Below are 26,950 nucleotides of genomic sequence, written 5' to 3'. Positions count from 1 at the left end.
TTGGAGGGGAACAAAATCACCGATATCACCAATAAAGTGATCTTTTTTTATGCTGTTGTGCACCGATTTTGCAACGATATGACTCTGCAAAGGTCCTCTGAAGGCTGCTCTCTTAATCAAAGAGAGAGTAAAAGATATTTAACATTATTAAACATTATACACACAGTGTATTTCATTGATGGCCAATTGCAGACAAGGACACGGAAAAAATAAATAGCTAAGATTGAAGAAGCTTTATTTATTTATCATGAGAAATGATTGTGCAACAGTTTCAATACAAAGATGGGAAAGGATCAGAGTGACAATAAGCATAAAAACATAAATCACATCAAAATAAAGCTAACATACAATTAACTAAATGTGACAGAGTGCAACAGACGTTGTGGTTAAACGTAGGTTTATACAATATACAAGAATACGCAGCGTGCAGTTTAGCAGCATGTTGAAATAAAATAAGTACAAACTAAATAAGTGATAAGAAGCGAAAAGTGTTAACAGTGTTTAAGTGTAGCAGCGTTTCTGACTGAACTAAGTTACAGTACAACTCAATAAACATCAGTACTGTTTGTTCAGTATCAATCAAATGCGGACGGTTTAAATAAAGAACTACGTAATGACACCATCTCTAAATCATCCCTATCCTAATATCCTGCGTTAAATGTTCCGTACAGGGTTCTCACAGGTGCTGGAAATCCTCAGAAACACTTTCAATGTGGTGTTTTCTAGGTTTAAAAAGGTTTTTCTTTTTGAATGAAGTGCTTGAAACGGCTTCAAATACAAGTTATAATGTGTCCCTTCAGTTGCAATAACATCTGATTTAATGTGCTGAAGAAGTACAATAATCAGTAATCTGTATTTAATACAAACATGTAATTTACCGCAGCTTTAAGGTGCTGGAAAAGCTTGAAAACGCATCTTGAAATGCTTAAAAAGCACTCGAACAAGTCGAAGGAACCATCTGTTAAAAAAAGGTTTTCATATTGGTGCATATAAAGCAACATATACACCGATACAGATAGATCAAGGGTGTCAAACTGAACCTTTTCACTGCTTCATCAGTGTTTCTGCCAAATCTCTATATTTCCTTGTTTAAAATGGTCTCAAGATGCAGTTCCTTTCAAAACCGCGACCAGCGCCAAACCTATTTTTAGCCTAAATGCGAAACGTCCTCTCGACCAATCAGAACTCAGTGAGCGTTCTATGCGATCCAACATGGCGGCGCTCTAGAGCGGGAGAGTTTTTTGTTTCGTCCGTCCGTTCAACATGTTCAGACTGAGCCATAAACCATTTTGACAAGATACACTGAATATTAACCAAATGTGTTGGTCTAGGTAAAAAATGTAATTTTCCTGAAAACGATTAAAATGGATTTATAGCGTTTTTGAAAAGAGCTCCTCATATCTTCTTCAATGCACAGAGATGAAAATAACATTTCTCTAAGTCAGGGGTGTCAAAGTGATCCAGTAAAGGGCCGTGTGGCTGCAGGTTTTCACTCCAACCAATCAAAGACACACCTGTTCCAACAAATCAACTGTGTGAAGACAGTTCAGGTGATGGAGTAAGTCGAGTCAGGTGTGTTCCTGCTTGGTTGGAATGAAAACCTGCAGCCACAGCGACCCTTTACTGGATCACTGTGACACCCCTGAGATAGATAGTGGCATGTCCGAGGCCAAAATCAACCAACGGATGAATCAGCCGAGCTCTAGATAAAATACTAAGTCAGACTTAGAGATAACAAACGTATTACCGACATTTCATCTTTGAGTCAAACTGGATTTCCACCTCAGACTGATGAACACGTAGTCCAGTGCGGTGAGGAGGTTTCTGAGTAAGGTCAGCGTGAGCCCCGCAAATGAATGCAGCTTGTGTGGAGGCAGAGCAGGAAGCAAGAGTGACTCACTGATGTTACGGCCCTGACAAATCCTCTGTCTCTGTCCAAGGTGCTGGAACACTTTGCATAATTTTCCTCTTCCTCCTCCTCCTCCTCCCCCTCTTCAACCTACACAGAACCAACTCAGACTCTGCTCTCCATACAAGCGCTATGAACCCAAACCCTCAGGACCCCTTCGGCATGAACCAGCAGATGGGTCGAGGTCTCCCCCAACGCAACGGTGAGAGTAACACACACTCACACACACACACAGCCAGAACACGAGAGCCTCCCCTTCAAAGACAGCGGTTTCTTCATTTGTGTGTCTGCGTGACTGTTTTAATGTTTTTGTTATCCACGTCTCGCAAGAGAGTGTTGTTCTTTTAACCCCGTGGTTATGGAGGCTCTTACCTCAGCTGCATTGTTAGGACATCATTTAATCTTTTTACACACTTCTAGAAGAAGAAGAAGAATTACTTTATTAATCCTGCAACGGGAAATTTGATTTCTTCACTCTATTATTGTTATTCAGGTCACACACACACACACACACACACACACACACACACACACACACACACACACACACACACACACACACACACACACACACACACACACACACACACACACATGCACAAACAGGACCTCTATACATGCAATTAATGGAGAGATGTGAGAGCGAGGGGGCTGCCAGTGGACCGGTTCCCCAAGCAGTTGGGGGTTCGGTGCTTTGCTCAACGGCACCTCGGCAGAGCCCAGGAGATGAACTGGCACCTCTCCAGCCACCAGTCCACGCTCAATTCATGGTCCCCACAGGGACTCGAACCAGTAACCCTCTGGTTCCCTGCCGAGTCACCTATTTACTGAGCTACTGCCGCCCCTAAAGCTACTTTCTTCTATAGCTGCACAATTTAAACATCTTGTATAGACCTTTGAACCAGTTATATACCTGAGATATATATATATATATATATATATATATAGATAGATAGATGTAAACCTGATATATATATATATATATATATATATATATATATATATATATATATATATATACTGTATATATATATATATATATATATATATATACCCTCAAGAAACCTCAGGCTACCCCTAAAAATGTGATTAAAGGGCAAAAATTACCTCTAACATTTTTTATTTACCAGGTAGATATATAAATGTACTCTTGAATGCACAATGGCATGCTTTTTAATTTATTTACTCATGTTGCTACAAAATGGTGCCTGGATTTCAATCTGGGCTCAAGATTCAAGATTCAAGAACTATATTTGCCCTTTTCATCCATAAGAAAGAAATACAATGACAATTACGTGTATTAAAAACTCAGATCTGTTCAAACAACGGGGAACACGGCACTGCGGCGTTACGTAGCGTTTTAACAGCCGGATAAGAGCTGCTACCTCTGACAGATTGCCTCTCTACAGTCAGGAGAAAAGACCTCACTACTGATTTCCAGTCTAGTCTAGACCAACGTAGTTTAGTCTAGACCAACGTTAACCAGTGTACACCAATGTTGACTAGTCTAGACCAACGTAGTCTAGTCTAGACCAAGGTTGACTAGTCTAGACCAACGTTGACTAGTCTAGACCAACGTAGTCTAGTCTAGACCAATGTAGTCTAATCTAGACCAACGTAGACTAATCTAGACCAACGTAGTCTAGTCTAGTCTAGACCAATGTAGTCTAGTCTATTCTAGACCAACGTAGACTAGCCTAGACCAACGTTGACTAGCCTAGACCAACGTAGACTAGCCTAGACCAACGTAGTCTAGACTGACGTTGACTAGTCTAGACCAACGTAGTCTAGTCTAGACCAACGTAGACTAGTCTAGATCAACATAGTCTAGTCTAGACCAACGTAGACTAGTCTAGACCAACGTAGTCTAGTCTAGACCAACGTAGTCTAGTCTAAACCAACCTAGACTAGTCTGGACCAACGTGGACTAGTCTAGACCAACGTAGACTAGACCAACGTAGACTAGACCAACGTAGACTAGTCTAGACCAACGTTGACTAGTCTAGACCAACGTAGTGTAGTCTAGACCAACGTAGTCTAGTCTAGACCAACGTAGACTAGTCTAGACCAACGTTGTCTAGCATATTTAAATGTATCCTCACGTCTTGATTCGGGTGCAGCATGTGTCGCTGACCTGACGTGACTTAACCGCGCCTTGTTTCATGGGAGTGAGTGTGAACGATCATGGCTGACAGGAGATATTAAGAGACGGAAGGCAGGGGTAGTATTCACAGTAGGACCGGACACAGACTGGACACAGCCAGGACAGTCTAATTAAGATACTCTTGTGCACTGAGACATCACCTCAGACAACCATGCAGTGCTTTGGACTTTGCGGAGGCTCCGTCACGGCAGAGGCCTGTGTCACTGCAGCAGAGTCAACATGTTTTTGAACCAGACACCCTCTCATTCACATGCAGTATGCACACTGCTCCTGCGCTGGGCCCACGTCGTAGTCATCATGCTAGTTTATGGTGTTTGTGTTTCTGTTCCTCTGGTCATTTATTAACAGAGAACGCAGTCCACCCAACCTGCTGCTTTAAGCCTCTCAGTGACACTAACCATCGGGCCTTCGTTGGCTTCAAACGTTCTGTTTCTACCTTTTTTGTAGCTGAATTGTTTTTGGTCCAAAGTAAAAAGATTAAACTCTTAAGTGAAAGAACTCATCCTCCTCTCTGCTGAGCTGCTGAGCTGCTTCCATGCGTGCGTGCGTGCGGTGTGTTCTCCGCACGTTTGTCTGATGTCAGCACCGATGGAGTGCGGAGTGGATGAGAAAGAGTGTGTTTAGCCAACAAGTTTAAACAGGATATTGCTTTAAGATCTGGGCCAAGTATGAGTTTCACGTGTAAACATCGACCCTGAGTAGATGTGTGAATTACAGCACAACACTGTCTGTTGTGCTTTAAATGGCCTCACCTTAGACCCAGTTGGAAATATTAACGTGTGTGTGTGTATGCGTATGCGTGTGCGTGTGCGTGTGCATGTGTGTGTGTGTGTGTGTGTAATAAAAATAGCTGATATCAGGTATTCCATGTTTATGATGACTTCATGTTTATATCCACGTCCTGTGGGACTGCAACTAAAGATTTAATTAGCGATTAATCTACAGATTATTTTCTTCTTCTTTCTTAAATCAAGTTAAGTTCCCAGAGCCCAGGATGAGGTTTTAAATTATCTTGTTTTGTCTGCTCATCCGTCCAATAATCCAAAGATACTCAGTTTACTAACACAGAAGACTAAAAAAAACACTAAATACTTAATTTTAATTGTAAAAAGTGAAGTTTCTATGTGTTTTTGCTACTATAAAGCCGGTCGAGATGCTTTACAAATCCTGTGAAAGCATCAACATGCTCAATCCACAGTGAAATGCACAATTATGCATTTATAATTTATCGTCTTTCAGTGGAATCTGTATCATGAAAAAGTCTTACAGAGATTTCATCGTTATGTTCTTTTTGCACTAAAGTTCTTAATAAAGTAATAAATACTCAGTACCTTTTTTTGGGCCTTTCGTGCTTTTATTTTGATAGGACAGCTGTAGTTTTGACATGAAATGGGGGAGAGAGAGAGGGGAATATGCAGCAAAGGGTCAGAGAAGGAATCGAACCTGGGCCGCTAAGGTGAGTTGCTGCACGTCGCCCCCTCTCCCGTTTCCTGTCAATCTTCAGCTGTACTATAATAAGGCAACATAGCCCCCAAAAAGTATTTAATCCACATATATAGAGACAGAAAGTAAAAGTACAGCGCCGTTAATGTCATTCCCCGGCTGCAGTGACGGTGCAAAGACTCCGAGAGCACAGATGCTGAAGATCTGGACATGCAGAGCCGTCACAGTTCCACTGTACATGCGGGAGATGTTTATATTTCCCCAGAGGTGAACCGAGCAGCCTGTGGAGGCCTGCTGTGTATATATAGTCCACCGGCACATACTACACATAGCTTCACATGCTGTATACCCTTTCCTCTAAATGAGGCTATGCCCACAAACTGTAACGTGTTAGGGAAGGAGCAGTGCAGCCTCACGGCCCTCTCTGCTGCCATCAGAAGCTCTGCGATGCCCCAGGGCCTCGTTGACACCTCTAAAGGTTTCAGCGCGGTTCAAGCGTTGTTAAGCTGCCGGCTGATTAAAGAGGCATCGCGCTAGGAACTGAAACTGTGAGTCAAACAGCGAACACAGTGGAAACACTTAGAGCAGAAGAGTTGAGCTACAGGCTTTCTGGTGCAGTCTCTCTTCTGCCACTGGTCGATGGAAAAAGAGCAGCATCAATCAGAGGAGACGTCTGCAGCTGAACGGCCTCCGATTACTGCAGTGCTCCAGCAAAAGGCTGCGTTTTTCTTAACAGCTTAACATCCTGAGGGCTCATCAGCCGGCACGGCCAACTTCTTTAGGACTCAGTTTCAAAGTTATGGAGAATTTGTGGGTGTCATCTGAAACTAGACAAGCTAAACAATTAATACAGACGTAGTTCATTAGCCCTGAGGTTTTAGCGCATGGCTACTTTCAAAGTGGTCCTCTGACCTCAAGACACCTGAATGGACCACTTTAAGATAATCCACTGGCGTTCGGGCAATGTCCAGTTAATTTGTGCTGTGTTTTTCTCAAGCAATACAAAATAGGATCAATGGCCCTCTTTCACCAATATCTTCATTATTGTTAAATTTAAATTTGTCAAGAAAAGTCTACGTCGGATTCATAACGTGTTCTTAAACCGTTGAATTGTTCGTACCTCTCATTTCCTTCTAAGTGGAAAGCGCGTGCTAGATAATCCTAATAGGCCAGTAAACGCCTCGCCAGGCCCCATAAAAGTGAGACTGCAGGGCCGTGTGCAAACAGCTGCGGACAGAAGTGGAAAAGAAAAGTTGAGAGAATCAAGTCAAGAATGCTCCGACAAGACTCAAGACTCAAGATTCAAGATTCAAGAAGCTTTATTTACCCAGAGGGGAACAAAAGCCTACAGAGAGTGGAGCAGCAGACCCTTTCTATGGTGTTCCTCAAGGGCGTCTTATCGGATATTTTGGAGGGACTTTTGACCTTTTTTATAAATTCTCGAATGGTAAAAAATGAAAAATGTAATTTAGCAGCAAATCTATTTAACAAATGGTATCAACACCAAAAATGCTGCAATAACTTTAGAGAGTTAATATCCAAATCGGAAATACTTAAATAATACCAGAGGGGGAATTATTTTTGTTACAAAACTCCAAACTAACTGGTGGTTAGCACTGTCGCCTCACAGCGAGAGGGTTCCTGGTTCGAATCCCGGGTGGGGCCCTCCTGTGTGGAGTTTGCATGTTCTCCCCGTGTCTGCGTGGGTTTTCTCCGGGTTCTCCGGTTTCCTCCCACAGTCCAAAGACGTGCAGGTGTTGGGTTCATTGATGACTCTAAATCACCCGTAGGTGTGAATGGTTGTCTGTCTCTGTGCGTCTCTATGTGCCCTGCGATAAACTGGTGTCCTGTCCAGGGTGTACCCCGCCTCACGCCCAATGTCAGGTGGGATCGGCTCCAGCCCCCCGATACCCCAACAGGGACAAGCGGTTGAAGATAAATGAATAAGGGACAAACTGCATCTCAAATGAACCAGCTTTCCGATGATGTTCCCCACTTCTATGCGGCGTCTGCGGTGCCTACTGTTGACCTGCTGTCTCCCCCTGAACATCCCCTGTGCCCCACCCCTCCAAAAAGGTCAAAGGGGGGTTAAGGGATATTGAGCACACGGCACAGTGATCAAGCCAGCCGTCCATCCCAGTTGACATGTCCTAGTTGCAACTCTGCAAGTAACGGCGAGTTAGACACCTTTTGAAGGGACGTTTTGATCGATGCCGGTCTGTCGCGTCGCTCCGTTGTCCCGTCTGCTCCGGCAACCGAAAAAAATGAACGATTCTCAGAGAGACTGAGAGCATGGAAGGACGGGTGGGCACTGGTTCAAAGGCTCATGTGAGAATTAAAGTCTGACTGATGAGGGGACTTAAAGAACACATCAAGAGAAACAATAACTACTTCCCTAATAAGTAACAGAGAGCGCTGAAAGTGTTGTCGCTAAACACGAGAGTTACTCACGGAACGGACAAAAGTTAAGAGAGGGGGAGACGGAGGCATGTGGATCTGGATCAGGTCAACAGTAAAGGGGAACAGAAGGAGGCTCTTTGTGGCATGAGTAAAACAATGGGCCTCTCTTTATTCCTCATCAGTCTGTACTCCCCTCCTCCCTGTCCTCGTCTCTGTGACTGATAACATGGTGCCAGATGCCCAGCTGCTGTGTTTATGAACTGCACAGTTATGGCAGCATGTATTCCAGACGGGCCCGTTCCTGTCAGAGCGACTGATTACTGCGCCAGACATGCAAACAGCTGGTTAATATTGGATATCCTCTAATGTTCCTCTGCTTTTATTTGTATGTCTTTTCTTTATTTCTCCATTGATCATCTCTCTGTGTTGTTTTTTGTTGTTGTTGTTGTTGTTGTGCAATGCAGCCAGTGTGAACGAGGCGGAGGTGGACGGCTCCGGAAATGGTGAGTCGCACATTCCTCCAGTAATCGAGGCACCGTTTATATTAGTGTGCCTGTAGAACACATGTTTAATTAAAAGTGCGCCCTCCTTCTCCGCAGTCTTCTCCTTCCCCACTCTGAGCAACGAGGAGAACCTCATCGGGGTCAGTAAGCCCCTCCCCAAGCAGCTGTGGGAGGCCAAGAAGGTGAGACTGTTCACCGCTGTCCGCTCGACGCCTTCTGTGCCGTGTGTGATGCATCATGGGAACTCCACTCGTTATCCACAGATCCCGGCATTCACTGCTCTCGCATCTGGGTGCATCGTTGACGCAGAACAGATCAGACAGAACAACATTTATTAGGATCTCATTACGTCGGGTTAAGTGATCTGGACAACTTAAAGGGGGAGTTCGTTGGCACAGAGGCATCGTGTTTTCAGATCCTCCGTCCCCCCAGAAGGAATTTGTTGTGGCACAATTATCCACTTCCTGTGTGGAAACAACAAAAGACGGAACAGCCATTATTTATTAGAACAATGCTCCGGTGCCACTTCTATTAAAGTTAACCCTTTGAAAAAGTGTCGTGCACTCGTTGTTTACGTGATGAGACGATCTCAAATAAAAAACCCCATTACAGCTAGAGCATTCATTCTTTTAGTAGCAGACAGCTAAGGCTTTAGTCTCTCCCGTCGTCCCGCTGTACGCTCATGATGACCTCGTAACGTTACGTGATGTCCGGTGTAAAAACTTTCAATTGCACTTGGACTTGTACTTATAAAGCGCCTTTCTAGTCTTCTGACTACTCAAGGCGCTTTCACAGTGTGTGTCACATTCACCTGTTCACACAGACATTCACACTGATGGCAGTGGACATCTACAGACCATCTAATCTAACCATTCACGCCACATTTACACACCCATGCGCATCACGGGGAGCAATTCGGGGTTCAGTGTCTTGCCCAAGGACACTTCGACATGTGGACCAGGGGAGGTGGGGATCAAACTGCCAATCTCTCAAATGGAGGACGATCCACTCTCCCACTTATCCACAGTCGCCCTTGTAGACTATCAAAACGTTGCTCATAAAAAGCAGGAGCATATCTCATACAACCCCTCTTCACAAACTATCTAAAGTAAGCCTTTAAATTCCTGGCGTGACTTGACAGAGACGTGTCAGTCTGCGCCTGGAACCAGTCTTTCCTGTCATGGAAGACGGTCCCTTCCATCCTAACACAAGAACCCACGTTTGTGCCGGAAGACTGAATAACAATCCACATTAAGCATGGCACAACATGAAAAGACCATTCTGAAGATGGTGCGTTCAGATCTAATCTAATTGTCGTGTTTCTGTTTCAGGTCCAGTCTCTGGCGTCGAGGCCTAAATCATGTGAAGTGCCTGGAATCAAGTAAGTCTTTTTTCTCCCGTATTATCAAACACAACTCGATACAGTCCTCCTGTATCCCTGCGCAGCCAGAACCAAGCTGCCGTCTCCTTCTCTGACACAGAGAGACACTATTTGTGTGTTTGTGGAGGCAAGTGTTTATTCATTGTTTTGTGTTGTGCCAGGGTGCGTGCGTGCGTGCGTTCGTGCGTGCGTGTTTGTGTGTTGTGTGGGGACAGACAACAATGAGTCACTGTTGCTGCTCATATGCTGTTAAAGCAGCATATGAGCAGAGATGGAAATTAGAGGAATAATGGAGAGTGGGTGGAAAAAAAACAAACAAGTGGATGGGAGTCAAAGAAGCGTCTTGTCAATTTTAAAAGGACAATGGCAGCACAGTATTTATATTAATTCAGATCAGGGATGTCGGGATTAACTCATTTTGCCATAACCACGGTTACATAATGTCAGACTTGAATTGTAGAAGATGTGAAGTCTATGGTGACCTTATTCCTGCGTTGTTGTCCTGTGAAAACCATTTTCATATGTGTGCAATTCAGTTCAAATTCATTTGTAATTATAGTGCCGCTCATTTGAAGCTTTGAGAAGAACTGACATTCTTCCTGGTTCCTAGTTACCTGGATGTAACTCCAGTTCTATGAGGACGGGCTCGACCCTCATTTTCAATAGAAAGTATAGGGCCACGCAAGGCAACATAAAGGTTTTCAGTCTAGTTTTAAAAGTGGTCAGAGTGGGTGAAAGGAAGTTGATTCCAGCTGTTTGTTGCATAATGACTGAAAGATGCTATTCCTTGATTTGAGTTTAACAGATTGGCCTCAGAGCATCTTAGGGCGCACTCACACTGTCCTTCCGCACCGCGCCAAAACAGGTTTTTCGGGTCAAGCCTAGTGCGTTTGACCAGTGTGAGTGCAACCGCTCCGCACATAACTGCGGCCAGCTGGCCGTCCACGGCCCGTCTGAGAGAGGTGGGCTTTTGTAAAGCACGTTTGCACATGTACGAGCACGAGCCTGCGCACATGTACGAGCACGAGCCTGCGCACATGCACGAGCACGAGCACGACACCTACGGCGGCTCACGTCATTTATGTGCGCCTGTTGGGACATAGAAAAAAGAAGGAGGGACCATGCGCAGACATTTAACAACAACAACAATGGCGGTGAAAGGTTCACGTTGGTGTGATGCGGAGGTGGAGTGTTTACTGCAGATTTGGTCGATGAAAAGATTCAAAAACAGTCGATAAGACGCACAAAAACTCAGAGGTCTACGGAAAGATTTGTAAACAAAGCCACGCATCGCGATGATGCATCAATGCGTGTGACGTGTTACGGTGTGATGACGTATGGACAGCAAGAAGCATTTGCGCAAGGCCCAGGTAGTGTGAGTACAAACGGGCCTGGAGGGGGGACAAGTACCCTAAAGCACGGGGCGCGGTGCGGAAGGACAGTGTGAGTGCGCCCTTAGTGATCTAGAAGGCTTACGTAGTGGGAGCATATCAGTGACATACTTCCCCCCTTCACCCTTGAACATGCAGTGATTTATATGTGAGTAGGAGGATTTTGAAGTATGATTTTGAGATGCTGACATTGTTTTCCTTCCATAGTGTTCAAAAATAAATTCCCTGATTAATATTCGTGAAACCGCGATATTTCCTCTGACAATAATCGTAATATCTCATCCCATTGAGACGTCCGTAGTTCAGATGTGTTGTGAGCATATTTCTGACGAGTCAAACGCGTTTCTCTTTGTCCCCTCGCTGCAGTATTTTCCCTTCTCCGGAGCAGAACCCTGGTCTGTCCCAATACCAGGGCATGTTGAATACCGGCGGCTCCCTGCCCGACCTCAGCAACCTGCACTTCACCTCACCGCTCTCCACGCCGCTGGACCCCGAGGACAATGGAGGGTACCCCAACCTCAGCGGGGGCAGCAGCACGGGAAACCTGCCGGCGGCCATGATGCACCTGGGCATCGGCAACTCACAGGGTGGGTGGAGCGCAGCATTGTGCTTGTGTGCGTGCTTCCCAGCCTTTCTGACGTGTGACTCTTTTAACCAAGCAGTGTTTCCTTGCAGCTTCTAACAGTTTGATTCACAGGTTGTTTGTTTATTAGAGTTACTATTCACAGTTAAAAAAGGCAAAGATTAAAGGAAAGGAGGGGAATACAGTCAAAGCTCCCCTGATGCTCACCGCGCTCATGTGAAGTTCAGCCACCATTTTATCCAAATTTGGCATTTTTCCTCAGTTTCTTTGCCTTTTTTATGTTTCCCAAATACATCTAGGTATTGAAAGTTTTCTAAAATAGACATGAATATATGAAGTGTGGGCGGCAGTAGCTCAGTCCATAGATGACTCAGCTGGGAACCGTAGAGTCGCCGGTTCGAGTTCCGGTGTGGACAATGCATGGAGTGTGGACTGGTGGCTAGAGAGGTGTCAGTTAATCTCCTGGGCACTGCCGAGGTGCTGTTGAGAAAGGCGCTGAACCCCCAACTGCTCACGGCGCCGATCCATAAATTGCATTTATAGAGTTCCTGTTTGTGCATGTGTGTATTTCGGGCCTGTGTGTGTATAGGTCCTGTTTGTGCATGTGTGTGTATAGGTCCTGTGTGTGTATAGGTCCTGTTTGTGCATGTGTGTGTATAGGTCCTGTGTGTGTATAGGTCCTGTTTGTGCATGTGCATGTGTGTGTATAGGCCCTGTTTGTGCATGTGTGTGTATAGGCCCTGTTTGTGCATGTGTGTGTATAGGTCCTGTTTGTGCATGTGCATGTGTGTGTATAGGTCCTGTTTGTGCATGTGTGTGTATAGGTCCTGTTTGTGTGTATATAGGTCCTTTTTGTGCATGTGTGTGTATATAGGTCCTGTTTGTGCATGTGTGTGTATAGGTCTTGTTTGTGCATGTGTGTATAGGTCCTGTTTGTGCATGTGTGTATAGGTCGTGTTTGTGCACGTGTGTGTATAGGTCCTGTTTGTGCATGTGTGTGTATTTCGGGCCTGTGTGTGTGTGTAACCTGAATAATAACGTGAGAATAACGCAGGATTAATAAAGTAATTCTTCTTCGTAATTCTTCTATACAGTACGTGGGTCGCTGAAAGTGCTTCACTTAAGAAATATTAAGAATATAAAGAAGTTAGGAGAAGTTCTTTTGATATGTTTCATTAGTTATTAGAGTGTGTTTGTCTGTGTCTCTCACTAGTTCTCGCTATAGAAATTCTCAGTGTTGTAACAGTAATTCACCTTGATCTGTGTCTCTGTGTTGGGCCTTGAAATTCCTTAAAAAGTCCTTGAGTTTGATGTTTTAGACGGTGTGGGGAGCCTTCTTTTTTGTGGCGTACCGCTGTCACTTACGAGAATTCCTCCTTGCTGGATTTGGGGTGTTGCCTGGCAACACAACTCTAATCACAGTCTACCGGTCGTTAAGTGCGTTATCTGAATTGACTGTATTTGCTCTTTGGTGTTTGATGTAAAGCACTTTGAACCGCCCTGTTAATGAAACGTGCAGTGTATATACAGTTGCCTTCAGCCTCATTTCCACTGCTACGACTCCACCTGCTCTTTTTTTTGGTTTTCCATCAGTTCTGGAAAGTACCAGGAACTTTTTTTGGTTCCAAGTGAGCTGAGCTGAAACCAGGAGGCGGAGTTAGACAACTGAAGACCACTGATTGGCCAGAGAGAATCGTCACTTGTGCAGCACAGAACAAAAGCCAAGCCACTGTCAATAGCAACCACAGTTTTTTAGCCCCAGCTTAGTTGGTTGACAGAGGACAGAAGTTCCTCTGATCCAGCGAGAGAGCACACTGTGTTGAGCGATGGGAGTTGATACGATTTTATGCGGTTATCCATTCTGCTTATTAGTTAAAATTTTGTTATTGATTCCTGATCAATTTTCTGGGGGAAAAAGTCTCAGCCTCAATGCAACTGTTTTATTATCCGTGTAAATGCTGTAGATCATGGGTGTCAAAGTCAAGGCCCGCGGGCCAGATCCAGCGCCGGTTGAATGATCTTGGCCCCCGGGATGATATTTGATTAGTATTAGAACCGGCCCGCACACCACAGCCGCCTGCTGGTGTTTTTCACGCACCAAAACTACGTTACCCACAATGCAACGGTAGCCCACGAACTCACTGCAGCGCCGCAAGTGGGCCGCCTCGGCTTCATTACTCATCAGCATTCAGGGCAGATGTCAACGTTCAGCAACCCCTGACATCCCTGGTGTAGATGAAATGAGAGAATCATTTAGGTTTTCTTAGTCAAAGCAAAGATCTGCTGAGTCAGCCAGCGTGGTGCTAATGTTATTATAGCGTGTACCCTCGGTGATGGATGTGCGGATTGACGGTTGGGAAGCAGTGGCATTCATGTTCAGCATCAAATTCACGACATTCCTGGAATTTAAGCCCAAAGATGTTTCAGTTTGATGCACTTGTTTCCCTTACAGCACGATCTTTTACAGACAATACAAGCTGCGGCACTTTCTTCGTGAAATAAAGCCGCACTCCGGACCGTTTCTTCCTCTCAAGCATGACCCCTTGGTGCAAATTTCCATCAGCGTATGATTTTGACGTCGGAACGGACAGTTAAAGGCTCTCAACTGGAACCGGTTCTTTAATTCCCATCCCTAACTGTGTGTCATGGCAGTTTCACGCACGGTCACTATGACAGTCAGCGCCTATATTGATAAGGTACTATATGCAGTACATTAAGAAAAGTACCTGGTTCCCAAAGCGAGTTGGGTTGAGCTGTACCATGCAGTGGAAATTCAGCTTTGGTTGCCGAACATGTGCTTGTTCTGATTGTTTGTGCATGTCAGTGGAAGTGAGTCATCATCTGTGGGGATTCTAGTTTCGAGTATCTAATAATCTGCGTGTCGGCTCCAGCCTCAGACTCAAAGTATGGGAACTGCTGCTGCTGCTGCTGCTTTGAGCAGGTTCCAGGTTTCTCCCTCTGCCAGCCGACCTTCCATTATGGACAGCTCACTGAATGATCTCTCTGTCTCCAACTTTCTCACTATGAACTCTGCTGCCTGATCTGATCACACCCACCACTGCTCCCTCCCAGTCTTTCCTCTCCGTTGTTAATGCGAGTGCATGTGCGGTTTAGCTCCCATGTTGAACACAGCTCAGCTTGGCCGAGCACCAAAGTGAAGGAGGAACTTTGACCCTGTTTTGGCTCGCTACAATCGGCTCTTTTCTTTTCCCTCAGATTCCCTCTGTCTTCTCTATTTCCTTTTCCTCTGCTCTGCATCTTTCTCTCCCTCCCCGGTCGCACAATAAAGTGTAGTGTTTTGTGTCGGGGACTGGAGAGCGAGCTGGAAAAGTACATGCCGCATCATAACTTCCACATGTTCTCCTCGGTTTCCAGGGGCCCGTATGTGCTCGGATTCACAGCTGCCTCATTAGATTCATTCCAATGCACACGATACTGTCTACCAGTCTGTCTGATCGATGTACCCGTGTCTCGTCCTCACCGTCCCTGCAGGTCTCTCCTCCTCTCTGAGCAATCCCTCGATTCAGGCGTCCCTCAACAACTGCCAGCTTCAGTCGTCGCTCAGCAATCCCTCCATCAACTCGTCCCTGCGCATGTCCAGCAACTCCCCGCGGCGACGGCCCGCTCCCATCAGCCCTCTCACCTTGTCTCCTGGCACCGAGCAGCGCAGGGGTTTGGCCAAGCAGCTGTCCCCCACCATGTCCCCCTCGCTGTCCCCCATCACACAGGTACACACACCGTCACATCCCCCTGATAACAAGAGGCATTGTTTGTTTTGTAGTGTAACATAAAAACAATGTGACGTTCACGCATCTATTAAAGTAAATAGTCTGAGAAAGTATTTTTTTTGTTTGTGCAGCCCATCAAAAATGCATTCAGGGGTGTTTAGTGTTGAACCTTTGTTGATTTGTTGCATCTCCGGTGGCATTGCAATGTGTAAACTAAGAACAACTGCTGTCAAAAGTACTAAAACTAAACAAAATAAAGTCTGACAGCCAAGTAAAAAAGTCTCGGCATTACAAAAACATACACTGGTGCGATTGTTTTTACCCCTGCTGTGATGTGGAGAGTGCAGTCGAGTAATGACGCGACAATCAGAACAAATAAACCTCAAGTCCCGACTCTTTGTTTGACTTGTAGTCGTTCTGTGGTGACTCCTGCTGGCTTTCTCCGTCCTGTGTAGGGAGTTGCTTTGGACACCTGCAACATGCCAAGAGAGCCGCCCCCACCCTATCCACTCTACCAACAACCCCAGCATGTAGTGGACCAGGGCCGACAACATCAACACCAACACCAACACCAACAGCAGCAGCAGCACCAACAGCAGCAGCACCAACAGCAGCAGCAGCACCAACAGCAGCCTGTTTCCCCTCTTCAGAGCATCCCACTGGACTTCAACACGAGCCAAGTGAGTGCTATGAAAAGCGCCTTTGTCAGAGTGTGTGTGAATGGACACACACACACACACACACACACACACACATCATATTTTGATCCCTTCTGTGCTTCTTGATGCTCATAATTTGCTTTTGTCTCCCTGAAGGACAGACATTAGCGTCGGAGATTAGATTCAACAATGTAATTTAAAAAACACAAACAAATTACAATAATAATAATGATAATAATACACTTGACCTACAAGGCAGATAACAAAAGTTCCGCAAAGGTTGTCCATAGTTTTAAATATTAAGACATGACACATTCATGCTGGACTTCTTGTCAGACCTCAGACTGTATAGAAGAAATGGACGTAGCCACTGTGACAACGTCATCCATTGGTTTGTCGACTACCGTTTTGAATCCACTAGTATGGCATTTCAGCCACTGCCATCTTGTTTCTTATAAACAGGATGTGACCATATTTGGCTGTGCTCCGCTGTTGTTTATATGGTGCTGCGTTTAGCTAAAGGCTAAGGAGGGAAGCTGACGATTTTACAACTGGCTGACATGAGTCATTGTGGCATGCTAACGTTAGCTTTGTTAGCAACCAAACAATAATCAAGAGTTTTTTAGGCGTTCCACAATGTGACAACTTTGTTAACTCTGCTGGACATTAGAGAGAATGCAGCTTTAAGTGGAGTCTCCTGCTGGACATTAGAGAGAATGAATCTTTAAGTGGAGTCTCCTCCTGCTGGACATTAGAGAGAATGAATCTTTAAGTGGAGTCTCCTCCTGCTGGACATTAGAGAGAATGCAGCTTTAAGTGGAGTCTCCTCCTGCTGGACATTAGAGAGAACACAGCTTTAAGTGGAGTCTCCTCCTGCTGGACATTAGAGAGAATGCAGCTTTAAGTGGAGTCTCCCCCTGCTGGACATTAGAGAGAATGCAGCTTTAAGTGGAGTCTCCCCCTGCTGGACATTAGAGAGAATGCAGTTTAAGTGGAGTCTCCCCCTGCTGGACATTAGAGAGAATGCAGCTTTGAGGCACGTCACCATTGACTTCACTTTCTGACCAGGAAGTTACATCCACAAGTTCATAGGTCGACAAATAGGTTTTAATAAAATTAACATAACATATAACATTGTAAAACAAAAAAAGTGTCCATCACAAGTTCCCACAGTCCAAGATGATGTCTTGAAATGCATAGATGTGCTATTTATTTGCATCACACGTGTCATATTAACCCTTGCAGACAGTTTGATTTCTCTTCGCTCTCCTCACAGCACAACAACATGGCGGCACTCTTCAACGACCCCTTCATGGAGCAGCAGTTCTCCAATCGCCAGATCAAGACCCACCCCTATCAGGTACACAGCCAGTCATGTGCAGGATAGGGAAAGGAGAAAGGGCGCGTTGGCCTGTTTTATTCTCTCTGTCGTCCTCACTGTAGCATTACTCGCCGTGTCAGCCGACAGATGGAGGACATGTGGACGTTAAAACGTGTAATAAGCCTCGCTGTGGTGAGCAGAACCTTGATTAGAAGCAGGATCTACTTTTTACACAGATGTGAATCTCTGACACAAACAAGTGAAAGCAACATCGTTTCCTTAGCCAATAAATGATGAGGGTTCTTTAAAAACAGATGCTTCAGCTCATCATCACTGATGTTTTATAGAGTTAGGATAGTAGACGATGTCAGCAGGATGTATCCAAATCCTCTGTAACTAGTGATACAGCTTGTGTCAGACCGCGGAGCTGAACGCAGCGTCACTGCCATCAGATGTGGTGTTATACGGTTTTCTTCGCACTGTGGATGTTACGAGGGAACACTCGACGACGTCGCAGAGGACGAGGCTGCCGGTGTGAACTCAGCTAACTGATCGTTTCCTCTCCTTTGCCATTTTTCTCCGCGACCATCTGCCATCCAGTTGGACCAGTTCTCGTTGTTGGAAAACGCGATGAGCTCCACGACGGGGGGATCCTGCTTCGACCCCTCCTCCTCGGCCTCCTTGCTCTACTACTCCCAGGCGGCGCTCTCGGGGCTGGGCGGCAGCCACGGCAGCCTGCAGGACCAAATGCACATGAGGTCCAACATGCTGTACTCCAACTGCAGCGGGGGGCTGCCCAACATCATACTCACTGGTAAGTTCTAGCAGGTGGGTTGGTGGTTTTCGTGTCCCTCCAGAGGTCAGTATGGATCAGGGGTCCTGAACCCGCGGCTCTTGGGCCGTATGCGGCTCTTTAGCCCCTTATCAGTGGCTCCCTGTAGCTTTGCCAAAAAACGATATAAACAACGTGTAAATAACGTCTTTTTTGGACAGTGGACAAGGGAGCACCTGTTAACTTAGAGCTCAAGGTGATTTTTTAAAAAATATAACTTAATATAACTTAAGTGTAACTAAAATATGCGTCACATCCTCGGTCTACAGCCCAGCGCCTCTCCTTGCAGGTGGCTAATCTTGAGTTAGCGACCCGCTCTGGTATGCTAGCCGCGGATAAACCCCCCAAAGGTTGCAGACCCCTGGTAGAGATGCGTTCTGGGCAGGAGGAATTCAGTGTTTTTTGTTGTCGTCTTGATTTTAACAGAAAACAACGGTATATTGTATGAAGGAAAAACAAAAATCAAACAGTGATTTAAAGATTAACCGAAGAAAAAAATCTCCTAACGTATCTTCTAAGCATAACTGTAGAACAGGGGTCTGCAACCTTTACTATCTAAAGAGCCACTTTGCCCCCTCTTCCACCAAATACAATGTGTCTGGAGCCGCACAACATATGTGATGTCACAGCTTATAAAGGTTTATATAAAGTCACTGTTGACAATTTATTCCTATTGTCACCTGTCCTAAAAAATGTTGTTGTTCGCTAATTTCTCACCACATATCAAGCAAACAGGTAAGCCAAGCAAATGAATATGTCCACGCAACACTATTTTCCTATGAAGTTTTTGGGGGGATTTATCCGCGGCTAGCGTACCAGAGCGGGTCGCTAACTCAAGATTAGCCACCTGCAGGGAGAGGCGCTGGGCTGTAGACCGAGGATGTGACGCATATTTTAGTTACACTTAATATTTTTTGAAAAAATCACCTTGAACTCTAAGATAACAGCTGTTCCCTTGTCCACTGTCCAAAAAAGACGTTATTTACACGTTGTTTATATAATTTTTTATCAAAGCTACACTTAAAAGGGGGCTAAAGAGCCGCATACGGCCCCAGAGCCGGGGGTTGCAGAACCCTGCTGCAGAACAACACCTTGAAAATAGGTGATGTGCCAGAAATTCTTTAAATGGTTTGTTGGTCTATTTATAGCTGCATTCATTTATTCTTAGCGACAGAACTCGAGCTGACAGACACGCAGTTGTGCCCCGCGGTATTGTTGCCTGAAGTATTTGTTTGCCGTCTGGTGCGGTGTGGGACGAGGTAGGTGCAGTGGGTGTGACACTTCGTCTTTATGAAAACAGCTGCAGTAAATGAGCCATAGAATCAAAGCAGCGAGGCGTTATTCATGGAGCACATTTCATTACAAAAAAACTCGTATGCAACACAGTGACATAAATAATAAAACACACACACACACACACACACACACACACACACTAGCACTGTCCATAGGCTTGAGTAACCAGGAAGGGTTTGAGCTTAGCTTTAAAGTAGATAGTTTTTACAGATCATAAAGGGGCCTTCACATAATAAGCTTTTTGCGCTGTGCTCACTGCGCGGTGTCCCAGCATCCCAGCAAGGCCCAGCGAGCCAGTCAGCGTCACTAGGCAACAGCAGCGCCGGTTGTCACAAAGTAGAGAAAAAGAGCGTATCCGACATTATTTTTGTGATAACAGGCATTAAATTTAGTTTTTATTATTGCAATGTTGTTAGAGTCTGTCTGACAAGAAGTGAAAAAGAGTTTGGGAACGGTGGTGTGGTGGTTAGCACTGTCGCCTCACAGCAAGAGGTTCCCTGGTTTGAATCCCGGCCGGGGCCCTTCTGTGTGGAGTGTGCATGTTCTCCCCGTGTCTGCGTGGGTTTTCTCCGGGTTCTCCGGTTTCCTCCCACAGTCCAAAGACGTGCAGGTGTTCGGTTCATTGATGACTCTAAATCACCCGTAGGTGTGAATGGTTGTCTGTCTCTGTTTGTCTCTATGTGCCCTGTGATAGACGCCTCACGCCCGATGTCAGCTGAGATCAGCTCCAGCCCCCCCGCGACCCCGATAGGGACAAGCGGTTTAAGATGGAGGGATGTAATGTTGCTGAGCTCATCATCTGTTATATTGTTTCAAGGCCTGGCAATCAAGGTCAATATTGTAACAACCGTTAACTCGTAAACGGCCACTCCACAAACCTGGGGTGATGCTTATAAACATCCATCGTTACGTTTTCTCCCGAGGCAGTGATACGACTTTAATGTCCCGTTAAATAGTTTGGGATCCATCTTTCTAGCCGGTTCGATGTCCCTCTCTGGTTGATTAGGAAACATAAACGTCACACTCAAAGCTTCTAAGTCATTGGTTGTGCTTTTGAAAGATCGGCGGCTCGGAGGTCACAGTTCAAGTGATCTGAACAAATCAGAGCGGTGCGCGCCGCGTCAGTGGGCGCTGCGTTTTTACCGCCTATCATGTGTACGGCCTTAACTCAGCCCGCCAAGCTCCCGATCCTTTTTTAGGTCCGACCTCAAATCCACTATCTGAAGGTCAGAAATGAACCGGGGAGCTGAAGCCTTTTTTTTTAAAGATTATGTGTTTGGCAGTTTTCAAGCCTTTTATTATATAGGACAGACAGGAAATGGGGTGAGAGAGGGAGAGGGGGAGACCTGCAGCAAAGGGCCTTCAGCCTCTTTACATGGGGCGACCGCTTTAACCACTCAGCCACCCCCCCTACCCCCTCCCAAAGTGCCTTTTTGTAACTGGACTCTGTTGAATGGGAAGCCAGTGAAGTGATTGAACTGATGGATTATGAGCAAAAACATTTTTAATAGTCAGTTTATTTCTAAAGGCCTCTGAATGCAGATAATGTTGTTTTGACCCCCGCTGGCCTCAAAAACACATTTTCAGTGTGATCCTTTACGTATCACTAAACATCACTTTGCACTTGAAGCATAAATTGTCAGAAAAACATGCCGACATCAGCAAAAGGAATCGATAAGCAAGAAGACGTGTGTCAGTGCTGACGTATTGTTGATATGTGGCTGAACAGGCAGTGATACTCCAGTTTACATGCGACAGTCTCAAAGCGAGGAGATTGTCGGATGTGTTTAAATAAAAAAAAAAGCATAAGAGCCGTCGTGACTCACGATGAGCACAGTGAAGCTGCTGCAGTGAAGTGTTTCCCTGGAGGAAACGTTCACCCACCGTCATCTGTTTCTCTCCCTCAGATGACTCCAACCCCAGCCTGTCAAAGGACATCAGCAGCGCTCTCTCGACGGTGCCCGAATGCTTTGACTCGGAAGGAGGCTTCCCGTTGGAGGACGAGCTGCGCATCGAGCCCCTCAGCCTCGACGGTCTGAGCATGCTCAGTGATCCCGACATGGTGCTGCCCGACCCATCTGTGGAGGACAGTTTCCGCAGTGACAGACTCTGAACACGGAGAGCGTCGCAGCTTCCAAGAAAGAGCGGGCACGCACGCACACACACACACACACACACACACACACACACACACACACACGGATTTGCAGTGTATAGAGTGTACAAATCTGAGTATGCATGCAAACAATCTCTACAGGGCCACTGCGCATGCATCCACTGCCACTAAGATTCATTAAATGTGAAAGACACCATGTACACGCTCATGCACACACACTTTTTAAGGAGACTTGTGAACAAACACTGTTTACACCCGCTTCATGTAAAGTTACCCTTCACGCGCTCGAGCTCGTACGTGGCAGACCTTTTTTTTTATCGGGTGGATGCAGAGACCGTCTTTTTTTACGGCTCTGAGCGTCCGCGGCTCCCCTCCAACCAAAAAACACTCGGACGCACACGTGAGGCCGTCCGTCTTCACAGCCCTCCCTGAAGCCACGGCAACCTCGTCGCCGTGGTAACGCACCATAGCAACCCCATCGCCAATGCCGAAGAGCAGCAGGAATGCCAACACACACACACACACACACACACACACACACACACACATCTACTTTCCTTACAGCTCCGGTAAATGAGGGAACGGCTGGAGGGCTGACGTGTGTACTTCAGGCTCCTGAACAATCGTGGTAGAAATGAAGACTAGAGAGATTAAAGTTTGATATGTATTTCTTTACATATGGTTTCCGATGATTTTTGAGATGTTTGCCACAGATCTATGATTTCATATATATATAAATATATATATAAATGTATACGCCTCAATTTCAGTCTGATTGGAATGTATGTTCAAACGCGAAACAAAAAGGGCAAACTGTTTACAAAGATGAGATTTTAATAAGTAAATGTTACTTAATAGTATAGATTTTTGTGAGTTTCTAACAAAGAGATACAAATTCTAAGATGTGTTGAAATAAATGCTCTATTTTTCCCTCGTAATTTGATCGCACGTCCCCCTCCTCGCGGGGTCACGGGCGGTTTCCTCCGGCAGCACCGGGACGCCGTCGTTTAAAAGAAAGAAAAAGCAAATTCACGTTTTCTAACTTGCGTTTTGAAAATACTTCTGTGTACATTCGCTGTTTTCCTTTTTTGCGCTTTAACTGTGCTTTGAGTCTTCGTCGTGAATACGGGCATGCGTACCGCGCGCCGACGGCGGCCTAAATCTCTGTTTGCGCTCTGCTTCTGTGTCCCGGTGTCGCAGCGGTACGGTGACACCCACCCTCCTCCCCCCCAGCGGCTGCACAGTCACAGTGACTCGCTGAGAGAGCAGACTGTAACCACGTGGACATCGGACATCATGTAACGTTGCACTTAACCTCTTATTTTTTGCACTAATTGGTTCACGGCGTGTAGAGACGCCTGCTAAGAACGTTTTCACCTGATAACCCAAAGAAGTCGACTGAAGCCATGACTCAGAGAACTCTGCGACTAAATATCAGTCGCAGGTCGAAACACCAGCAACGGATGTTTGATTCAGACACGACGTGAGAGAACTTAAAGATTTTGATGACGTCGGAGCTCATATTTGCAGTTGATTGAGTCGTAACTCGGCCGTTTAGGGCGTTGAGTTCCCCGTAGGGTCTGTGTCGACACAGTCAAAGAGCGATTTATTTATTTGATAATCCCCGAAAAAAAGATTCGAAGCACATTTCTCACTTTTGCTCCTTTTAGCTATGCAACTTTTTTCAACGCAGAGAAGCCTGTTGAGCGGGTGCCACTTGTACATTATGCAGTGCGACATGGTTTGCGGGTTCATTTTGTGTGCGCGGTGTTGGGGCGGGGGGAGGGGGGGGATCAACTTAGCTCGAAATCCCAATATTACATGTGTCCAGTGTCCACGGTGCGTGTCCAGTGTCCACGGTGCGTGTCCACTCTCGGAGCGTCTGCTCCTGCAGGGGGGTCCCGCGCGGAGAACCGATCAACCGTCAGAGAACAACAAGAGCGTTCAGAGTGATTTCAAGTGACCCGTGCAGCGTTTTCGGACCGCGGGCTAAAGCGACGCACGCCACTGTTGTTTGTGATTTGTTTCAGGTTGTGTTGTTTTTTTTTACGTGTCAGTCAGGAGGTTTCGCACCTGCACCGCATGGACCGTGGGTTCTTTCCGCGCGCGCGTGTGTGAAAAGAGCTTCAGTCTGATGATTTGTCAAATCCAAAATGAAGAGGGGTGTCGGGTTCTAAGAGTTTATACTGTTTTCAGTTTCATTGTTTTTGTACCTGCTCTGTTGTCGTAGCTCTGTCAGACGCCGTGTGAGCGATGGAGCCACTCTGCAGTTGAATTTCCCTTTTGTTGATCATGTTTTCTGTCTGTCCGTCTGTCTGTCCTGGCCGGGTTCCTGCTGTCTAAACGCCTTCTGCTGCCTTACTTCGTTGTATTTTACATTTCCATATCCCAGCAGTTCCCTGTATCAGCTAGTAATCACCCCCCTTTAGCTTTAGCTTTAGCTTTGTTTGGTACTAACCGCCCCATCGTCCTTTTCTGTCTCTCACAGTTTCACTTGTTTGTTTGTTTGTTTGTTGGTGTCTTACTTTTATTAGTTGCATATTCAAATGTACAGTTCTGTTATTTAAAGAATGTTTTGTCCACTAGTGTTACTACTTTTTTTTTTTTTTGTAATGTTTGTTTCTTTCCGCCCAAGATATCAAATGTTCTTGGTTTGTAACGTATGTTCTAGTGCTTATCTCTCTGATTTAATATAAACAATAAAAGTATACTGTGTATTGAAGCTCGTGTCACAGGCCGAGGTGGTGGTGGTGGTGGTGGTGGTTGCTCCTGCTCCTGCCAGCAGATGGCAGCAGGGCGCTGCAGTGCACACGCGCACACACTGACACGTGGAGACAGTGTGTTGTTGTTCGGAGAGCTTTCTGGATTCTGACACAAACTCAGCCTTTTCTTTATTTTCTCTGTAGTGCGGAGCTCTGAAAACAGCCCTGTAACTCTTCCCGTGTGTTGCTTTCACTCACTGACTGATTCAGACGGACAACAGCTCCATGTTTTAAAAACAAGCAAACACCCCGTCAGTGTGGAAGGAAGGAGGCCGCGGGCCAGAGGTGCTTCTCACTCTGATTAAGCTCAACACATGAAATAATCTTTTCCACCATGTCCGCTGTGATTTGTTGATCATCCTCTGCCAATACGCACGCACGCACACACACACACACACGCACGCACGCACGCACACACACACGCGCACGCACGCACGCACACACACGCACTGTCTAAGGGCCTGAGTAAACAGGAAGGGTTTGAGCTTAGCTTTTATCTCTCGCTCTCGCTCTCTCTCTCTCTCTTTCTCTCTCTCTCTTTCTCTCTCTCTCTCTCTCTCGCTCTCGCTCTCTCTGACCCCGGTCCTTGTTTGATATGAACCATGTTGGGTCCAGATCATCGGAGGACTCCGGAAAGTCCTTCCTGGTGAAATGAACGTCAGTAATACTCTGGGTTTATTTGCCAGCATCCAAACAGGAGTCAGATGTTAACACTGACGATAATTGATCAGTCAACAGTGGGGCGTAATGATGGGGGGCAAATTTCACCTCCAGATTCCCAAACAGGGATTCCTCATACGTTGCAGTGGATGGGGGCACTGAGAGACATACAGTACCATAAGATAAATACACTTTGAATACCCATGTAAAGAGGCTGAAGGTCTTCTGGGCAGCGGCCGTGGGTACGACTCTGACCTGCGGCCTTTGCTGCATGTCTCCCTCTCTCTCTCTCTCTCTCTCACCCCACTTCCTGTCCGTCATATATAATAAGGGCTTGAAAACTGCCATAAAAGATGATCAATAATTGTTTATCAAAGACTAGTAGAAAGGAGAGTACGTTTCCAATCTGTGCCTCTTTCTCAAAGACTGATTTATGATATGACCAGGTGGTAAATATGGGCGTGTACTGAGAGAACAATGCTATTTAACTATCTTTGGTTATTTTAACAATAGTTCATTTCAGCAGTTGAAGCAGCGGTTCTCAGTACGTTGGGTTTCTAAATGGGACATTTGGTGCCCAGCGGGTGGGAATAGTAGCATCTGCGTTCACACACACACCAACAGTATGCATGCATGCATACAGGAGTGTGTGAGGACAGTAGAGTCTGGCAGATGGACAGTGTGGGCTCCTGGAGAACAGCCAAACCTCATAGAAAGCCATGTGGGAGTGAGTTCCCAAAACAACACACACACACACACACACACACACACACACACACACACACACACACACACACACACACACACACACACACACACACACTCACATACTCACACACTCACGCAGTGTGTGAGGGAGCTGAACAGATAATCACAGTCATCAGTCAGAGAGCTGGAGTTGGTCCACAGAGTGATTCTCGGCAGGTCAGGGTGCCAGCCTCAAATTCTTCTGATTGTGTGCGTGGGTGTGTGTGTTGGTGTTTGTGTGTGTGTGTACCGTCCAGCTGGTGGGAACCTGAAGGAGAACTGAACTGAGCTGCCTGCAGAAAGTGATTAATGAGTCTGTTGATCCACCTTCAGGTGAACTGGGAAACCGCAAACTGCTTTTTATTGCATTTAAATCTTAATTGTGACTTGCGACCTTGTGTCCAGTGATATGAGTTTGGCACATAGTGATAAAATCCAATGCCAGTGACGGCTGGGGAGAGTATGTAGCCCAGTGGGTGGGGTTCCTCTGCAGTGATGGAGACACCTCTTTAAATACTGAATGTTCTCAGACGCTGTGAAACAACCATGATTGTTGTCAAACTGCTCAGAATTTCAACTCCATTCAAGATTCACAGTGTTGAGTGTCGTGTGCACATGGCTGGAGCCGATCCCAGCTGACATCGGGCGTGAGGCGGGGTCCACCCTGGACAGGACGCCAGTCTATCACAGGACACATAGAGACGAACAGAGACAGACAACCATTCACACCTACGGGTGATTTAGAGTCATCAATGAACCGAACACCTGCACGTCTTTGGACTGTGGGAGGAAACCGGAGAACCCGGAGAAAACCCACGCAGACACGGGGAGAACATGCAAACTCCACACAGAAGGGCCCCAGCCGGGATTCGAACCAGGAACCTCCTCGCTGTGAGGCGAGAGTGCTGACCACTACCAAAATAGACAAAAATGAAAATAAGTTTAAATGTAAACAGTGTAATAATGCAGTAATGTGCAAATCTGTGCAGTTGTAGAGTGAAATGTAGTTTAAATAATAATCGGACCAGAGACAACGACTCGTGTGTGTCAGTTTG

At 45.9% G+C, this 26,950-nt stretch overlaps 1 protein-coding gene across 3 annotated transcripts in view; it reads left to right on the top strand.

Annotated features, from left to right (window-relative positions):
* The window catches only part of crtc3 (CREB regulated transcription coactivator 3), a 60,336-nt gene extending 35,902 nt beyond the window's left edge, over positions 1 to 24,434 (top strand). For 2 of the 3 annotated variants that reach the window (XM_083914888.1, XM_083914886.1), the window contains 10 exons: positions 2,008 to 2,111; positions 8,381 to 8,419; positions 8,516 to 8,601; positions 9,751 to 9,800; positions 11,558 to 11,778; positions 15,267 to 15,502; positions 15,958 to 16,182; positions 17,411 to 17,521; positions 18,083 to 18,296; positions 21,518 to 24,434. In XM_083914888.1, coding sequence (XP_083771014.1) covers positions 2,008 to 2,111; positions 8,381 to 8,419; positions 8,516 to 8,601; positions 9,751 to 9,800; positions 11,558 to 11,778; positions 15,267 to 15,502; positions 15,958 to 16,182; positions 17,411 to 17,521; positions 18,083 to 18,296; positions 21,518 to 21,723 — 1,492 coding nt within the window. In that variant the 3' untranslated portion in view covers positions 21,724 to 24,434. The remainder of the gene's footprint in view (positions 1 to 2,007; positions 2,112 to 8,380; positions 8,420 to 8,515; positions 8,602 to 9,750; positions 9,801 to 11,557; positions 11,779 to 15,266; positions 15,503 to 15,957; positions 16,183 to 17,410; positions 17,522 to 18,082; positions 18,297 to 21,517) is intronic. The other variant, XM_083914887.1, reaches the window with a different exon arrangement.
* Positions 24,435 to 26,950: the final 2,516 nt, after the last annotated feature.

This window comes from Echiichthys vipera (assembly GCF_963691815.1).
Source record: "Echiichthys vipera genome assembly, chromosome: 1".
Lineage (NCBI taxonomy): Eukaryota > Metazoa > Chordata > Actinopteri > Perciformes > Trachinidae > Echiichthys > Echiichthys vipera.
This window is presented reverse-complemented; position numbering and strand designations above follow the sequence as displayed.